Below are 6,996 nucleotides of genomic sequence, written 5' to 3'. Positions count from 1 at the left end.
ACACCAGGGAAACTATTTGGTATTTACACATGTGTGACTTATTTATTTCACTTAGGAGTATATCTTCAATATGTATCCATTTTCCTATGAATGAATCTATTCTCTCGCTCTTTATGGCTGAGTAATATTCCATTTTATAGAAAAACCACAACTTCTTTATCCAGTTTCCAACGGATGGGCAAATAGGCTGTTTCCAAGATTTAGCTATTACAAACTGTGCCGCTATAAACATGGGTGCACATACTTCTCTGTGATATGATTCTTTTAGTTCTTTTGGAAAGATACCCAGCAGAGGGATGGCTGGGTAAATGGAACCTCCAGTCCAAGCTCTTTGAGGTATCTCCATATTGATTTCCATAGTGGTTGCACTAGTGTGACTTGGATAATTTATAGGAACTATATACATGAGGAAGAATAAAGGAGGAAAGTTAAAAAGAATATATTAGCTATATAATTAGAGAATATATCAGCTATGTAATTACATAGAAGTTACATATTTATGTACTTATAGATGGTAATGTTTGTATCTAAATGTCCCAAGTACCCTAGAAGAACATTACTTTTGCAGTATTATCTAATTTTAATTAATGAAAATTTAGGAAATTTATCTTTTAAGAAGATTGATTTGGTTCACAGGGCTTTTCTTCCCTCATAGTGTATTAGTTTTGGTAACACATTTAGGTATGGATTTGCCAAATAAATTGCCATAAATAAACCCAAATACATTTAGGTGTTTATAGTATGAGAAATATATGGCATTGATCTTTATGGAGAAATGATTATTCAGTAATTAGTGTTCAGACCACTAATAGGTTTTGGAAATAAAAACAAAAATTCATTTTGTATGTAAAAATAAACTTCAGATTGATCAAAGATGTAAATGTGAAAAATAAAACTATAGAAATACTAAGACCAGATGGGTATAGGTAATGTAGTATGAAGGAAAGCTGTATAATATGTATGATGTTTAATCTAGGGTCTGTACAAAGAAAAGTTGCCGAGTCTATATAATAAAAACTGTAATAGTCTTTGATTGCCGAGATTATAAGTACTAAACTAGGGAAGATATTTTCAGTATAGGTCAAGCAAAGTATTAACATTCTTAATTTATGAAAAACCAAAGAAGAAAACATATTGAATGAATGGAAATAGAGGCACTGTTTTTCATTACTGTTGGGAATGTAAATTAGAGAAACATCATGGAAGCCAATTTTGACAATATGTAGCTAAACAGTAACATGTGCAAAGTTGTTGATTCCATTTGTACAAATGGATTCTAAATGATATACATAAAGATAAAGGTGCAAAGATGATCCTTGCAATATTGTTTAGGAAAAATCTAGAAACAACTCCATGTTTAGCATAGACTGACACTTTAACGGTGTACAGCTGCTGAATGGAATATAGTACAGGGATGTAAAAGCATGGGACAAATGTATATTTATTTAAATGTGTTATATTCATAAGTGAGGAGTGTAGATTGGATGACAATACAGTGTCATTTTTGGACATGATTTTTATTCTTTTTACACAGCAAGTTTCAGAAGAATACACGAAACATTTAACAGATTATAGGAGAGCAAAAAGAGATGTTATTATTTCCATTGTACTTTTGTCTTACTAAATTTTTTAAGCTCTCATAGTAAGTCTTACTATTTTAGGCCATCATACCCAGTGGAAGAAGTAGAAGAAGAAGCTGTTCCAGAAGATGATGCAGAATTAACATTAAATAAAGTGGATGAAGAATTCGTGGTATGTGTGTTAGCTGAACTTTCTTTCATTTTCACCTTTGAATTCCTTTTCTTAATTCCCTCGTACTTTCATTTTCTGTAATGTATTTTATTTCATTGTTTCTAGAGGAGAAAAGCTTTTAAATACCATGCCAAGTATCAGTGATTTAGATCTTTGATTAAGATCATGTTCGAGTTCTCTAATGAATTTTAGCAGACATTCTTAAACTATAAAAGGGTGTATAATCACTATATGAGTAAATAAATATTTTATTAACCACCACTCATGATTTTGAATAGACTGACTAACAAAGAATTTAAAACCGAAGAACAGAATTTATGATTAATACATTCTGCCTCAGAAGATTACCGTTCATTTCTTAGGAATTCCTTTATGTTTCTCAAATTAGGATGACTATTACCCTATACAAACTTTTAAAATGCTTCTAAATAACCAGCAGTATTTAGGGTGTTTAGGAGCATCTGCACGTTCTTCCATGTTTAACATTTCATTAGAAGCTAAATAATCAACTTCCTAAACAGATTCAGCTAGCTGAGATGATAGAGACAAGATTTTTTTTCTCAAGGTAATTTTTTTTCTCGTAACTAGAAATGGATTTATAATTCTTTCTCAGAACTAGAAATAGATTGACCATAATGTTGTAGAAAGTATACATGTATACAGAAATAGTGGAAAAAACAACTTTGGTATTTTGCTGTCATCAACCAATTAAAGTTTTTAGATGACTTTTTAAAATCAATAGACAGTAAATATACTCTGTATTTCAGCTTAAATAAGTTAATATGTACCACAAAGGTGTTAATCACTGAATTAATTCTAATATTAAATGAGTTAGACTGTATAAAATAAGTTAGACTGTATCCAAATAGAATATTACATTGCCATTAAAAATTGTTTACAAAGACACATTAGTGACATGAGTTATAACTAATACTATATGTTATAAAATTGACTGAGAAAAGATTGTAAATTTTATGTCATTGTGATCTCAACAATATAAAATGTCTAAAAATTGAATATGTTAATATTAGTTATAAATGGGTAAAGATGTGGATGATTCTTTTCAGTAGTTCTTTGTTTTCAAAATTTTAACATGTATATATGTATTTTTTTTTATTTTTACTTTTTTGTGTATGTGCTGGGGACTGAACCCAGAGTGTCAGGTTTGCTAGGCAAATACTCTGCCACTGAGCTATATCCCCAGCCCTTTTGACATGTATTTTATCAACAGTATAAATAAGCATTTTCAACTATATAAAAAGATGACTCTGCTACTTAGAGAAGGAAAGAACCCATTGTAAAATCAGTCCATTTAAAAAATATATTTTAAAATAATAAAACTTAAAAGCCAAGGGAAAATTTACCTCTTCATTGTGCATGTATTTCTGAAGTGTCGTTACATAGCTGGCAGTGAGTAAGGCCATGGGGGTACAGCTAGTGCAAGAACTCATGCAGGAAGGAGCTTGGCATGATCAAGGGACTGAGAGGGAGGGTGTCTTAAGAATACCTGAGAAGACAGAGCAAGTCCAAAATATTTTGGACATTTTAAGAAGTTTAGACTTTATTTTCTATACAGTGAATTTTTCCATTCAAGCTCAGAAATTAAGTCCTTACATATTCGCAGTTTTTCACCTCATGTATTTTACTCTGATATTTCTCTCATCTTGCCTCCTTAATAATTATATTATTAAGTTTATCAACAAATACCTGATCCTAACTTCAAAGACACGTAACTCAAAAGTACTAATTGAGAGAGAGAGAGAAAAAAAACTCCTTACTCTCTTGGAGCAGAAACCGTTTCTAGTTTAGCTCATTGTTATACCTCCAGTTTATTGTGCAAGGCCTAGTGCATAATAGGTTTGCATTAAATATTTGACCATAAAACCTATTAGCATGTGGCTGTTTAACTTTAGAAATTACAGCTAATTTTTTTCTAGGAATTCTTTAAAAGCATTATTGGGTGCATAATTTTAGAGAAACAAATTAGAAGGCAGCCTCTTTACACATGTTTTTTTTTTCCCCGACCATGAGGTAAGGACCTTCTACTATCCTAAGAACTCAATAAAGGCCTTTCTTGGAGAGGTTGTCTCTTAAGTTATGTTTCCTTGTGTCATGTCTCTTGATTTTTTTTTCTTCCCTTTTTCCTTATCATATTATTCTATGAGGCCATCTTTTATGTCTCTCATCCTTTCTGAGATGGAGACCTGCCTCAGTGCTTAACAGCCTTTTAAGGGTTGACATGTTAATTCTGTTGCCAGAGTTTGTTAGGTGGCCAAAAGATGATGAGAATCATTTTGGACAGTCAGAGTTCTGCTGTAATTATTTAGAAACTAGAAACTTTCATTTTTATGTTGACCAAAATAAGATAGAACACATTGATAATTTTTTAAAGTATTAGTCATGTCACAGAATTGCTATAAGTAATTACTCAATTGCTGTAAGTAATCATATCCATAGTAATTGGTACTAAGAGAATTTAAAAGGTGCAAATTAGAAATTCAAAGAAATGGTAGGAAAGTGTTGTGTCTTCTCAGTTACTGAGATGAGAATCTTAATTTATTTTAAAACTTTTTTTCTAAGCCAGGTTATAGTAGAATTCCTTTTGAATGATCTCTTAATAATATTCAATAATTTAAAAGATTTTGTATTAGTCTGATTTCTCTAGAGAAACAGAACCAATCAGGGATGCACACACATACACATCTTTATAGAGAGATAATTATTATAAAGAATTGGCTCCTATGGTTATGGAGGCTTAGTAAGATCTATATTTGGCAAGGTATTGACCCAAGAGAACTGGTAGTACAGTTCCAGTTAGAATCTGAAGGCCTTACAAATAGGAGAGCCAAGCTGATGATGTCAATTTCAATTTGTATCTGAAGGCAAAAGAAGACTTATGTCCTGGTTCAAAGATAAGCAAAGATGTACATTATCTCTTAGCCTTTTTTTTTCTAATCTATACCTTTAATAGATTGAATGAGGCCTACCCACATTCAGAAGGACAGTCTACCTTAGTCAGTTTACTGATTCAAATATCTCATCCACAAGTACCCTCACAGACACAATCTGCATAATGTTTATCCAAATATCTAGGTATTCTGTGCCAAATCAACACAAAATTAATGATCGCATGTCCACCTCTTGCAGTTTGGCAACCATATATATCTTCTTAAATCATACCTAATTTGTAAATAAAGACAATAATAAAGTCATAATTCTTTCTAATTTGATGCATTTATACTGCATATGACATAGTGTACTATGTCCAGAAGAAGCCACTTCCCCAGAAGAAGCCACCTTGAGTGGTAGATGTTCTTGACATTTTATATGTAACTTAAATACTATGATGTAAAACTAATATACATACATATTGGACATAAATTCAGTACATCTTATGTTACATGATAAAGCCATAAAACAGAAGAAAGCTAAATATTTACATACAAATATATTCATAACAAAATAAGGAGGAAATGGTCATGACAATGCAACTTTATAACTACTTGTTTCACTTTCCATTCCATGTTCTCTTTGCCTTTAGCAAGGACTGGAATCAACTGTGGTTCTGCTGGCTAGGGTGACCCAAACCTTTACTCCTTAGGACCTGAAGTCCTGCGTAGACTTAGTTGTTCTGTTTCCTATTGACCTAATCACAGGGAATAGTAGTACCAAGAAATGTGGAACGATTCTACAAGTGGAAGTGTTTACTAACTAATACTCATTGTTGATTGGTTTGTTTTTTACAAGATCCTATGACTGCAATTACTCAGTCTCCATATTTACTGTATGTTAGGTAGATGGTTGCCTCTCAAAGAATCATTTATTATCCAACTCCTCCCACCCCTCATCCATTTGGTTTATAGATCAGGACCAGCATGGAATCCATCTGACCTATGCTTTTAAATAGATTTAAGGGCCATAGACTAACTAGTATTGCTAACCATTATTTACCTCATCAAGTTCGAGCATAAAAGACTTATAAAAAGTATCATCAATGTGATCAGTCCCTGGAGCAAATGAGAGTTTTGTGTCTCTAGTCTTTCATTCTTGTCCTTTGCAGTCATGTTGCTCAAAATTTTCCATAGATGTTTTCCACTGTCTGTTTCAGAAGTGCTACTTGGAGCTGTTTTCTCCTATTTTTATGTTTATCCATAGTTTGAACATCATGGCTCCTTTCCTTCGCCTCCCTTTTTCTTTTTTCAGTGACTGGAAAAAAAAAAAACCTGTTAAATAGCACCATCAAAACTTCAAAGAACATATAAGTTGTTAATAATATTCACCCTACTTTATGCATGTGTTTATTAGGCTTTTAAATACACTTTGCAGAATTAGTCTTTATATCAAGCTTAGTATATTATGTGAAAGCTGGAAATAATTCTTTAAATTATAATGTTTTTATAATTTTAATTTTTTTAATTTTCCTAAGGAAGAGGAGACGGATAATGAAGAAAACTTTATTGATCTGAACATTTTAAAGGCCCAGACCTATCACTTGGTAAGTTTCATTGGCTATACACGAGACCAACAGTCAATGTAGCCTACTGGAAATTTTAAAAAATAGAAACCATTGTTAGACACTATTTTATGTATTATTTGAAAAATAGCTCTGAAAATTGTTTTCCTGTATATAAAATGTTACAATTACAGCAATAATAAAAAAATCCAGAGGGGTGAGAAGCAGCCTCCTATCTATACCATTAAAATCAACAGTGCTTCTCACGCAAACTAAAAATAATTAATTTTCCTGATGGCATTTTTTACTATAGAAAAACATAAATTATTTTGTTTCAAATTATTTTCCATTAAAATAGGCCAGCATTGAATGATCTTGATTATAGAACAATATTTAAATTGTAATTCTTTGAAATAATATGAATTGTAGTAAGACTGGTATATAGACGTGTAGTCCGACATTGTTTTAATACAGTTTTTACTGTGGTTAAAATTTATGAAATAAATACAGTCTATAAAAGTACAGTCCCAATGAGATATTTCAAATGTACATATTGGATTATATCTCTGTGTGCATAATATTTCAATAAAGTATTATTTGACCTTTATTAATTTTTTTGTCTGAATCCTCAAGTCTGAATCTAATTTTGGTTTTCTATCAAGGAGATTTCCTTGACCATCCTATCCCAAGCTTATCATTTTATCTATTGTTTATTGCCTTAGTATCAGTCATTTTCATTATTTGTATTAGTGTGTTTGTATGTGTGTGTGTGTGTGTGTGTGTGTGTGTGT

The 6,996-nt window shown here is 31.5% G+C and overlaps 1 protein-coding gene and 1 long non-coding RNA gene across 3 annotated transcripts in view; one reads left to right on the top strand and one right to left on the bottom strand.

Annotated features, from left to right (window-relative positions):
- Positions 1–6,996, top strand: part of Ift57 (intraflagellar transport 57) — a 67,408-nt gene that overhangs the window by 11,896 nt on the left and 48,516 nt on the right. For both annotated transcript variants that reach the window (XM_033768180.1, XM_010630158.3), the window contains exons 4-5: positions 1,662–1,752; positions 6,179–6,247. In XM_033768180.1, coding sequence (XP_033624071.1) covers positions 1,662–1,752; positions 6,179–6,247 — 160 coding nt within the window. The remainder of the gene's footprint in view (positions 1–1,661; positions 1,753–6,178; positions 6,248–6,996) is intronic.
- The window catches only part of LOC104866274, a 133,541-nt gene continuing 131,772 nt past the window's right edge, over positions 5,228–6,996 (bottom strand). The window contains exon 5 of the long non-coding RNA XR_004518822.1: positions 5,228–5,958. This is a non-coding gene — a long non-coding RNA (uncharacterized LOC104866274). The remainder of the gene's footprint in view (positions 5,959–6,996) is intronic.

This window comes from Fukomys damarensis, unplaced genomic scaffold, assembly GCF_012274545.1.
Source record: "Fukomys damarensis isolate Sample0158 unplaced genomic scaffold, DMR_v1.0_HiC HiC_scaffold_24, whole genome shotgun sequence".
In the NCBI taxonomy this organism is placed as follows: domain Eukaryota; kingdom Metazoa; phylum Chordata; class Mammalia; order Rodentia; family Bathyergidae; genus Fukomys; species Fukomys damarensis.
Note: the sequence above shows the minus strand (reverse complement) of the source record. Positions and strands in the feature narration are given on the sequence as shown.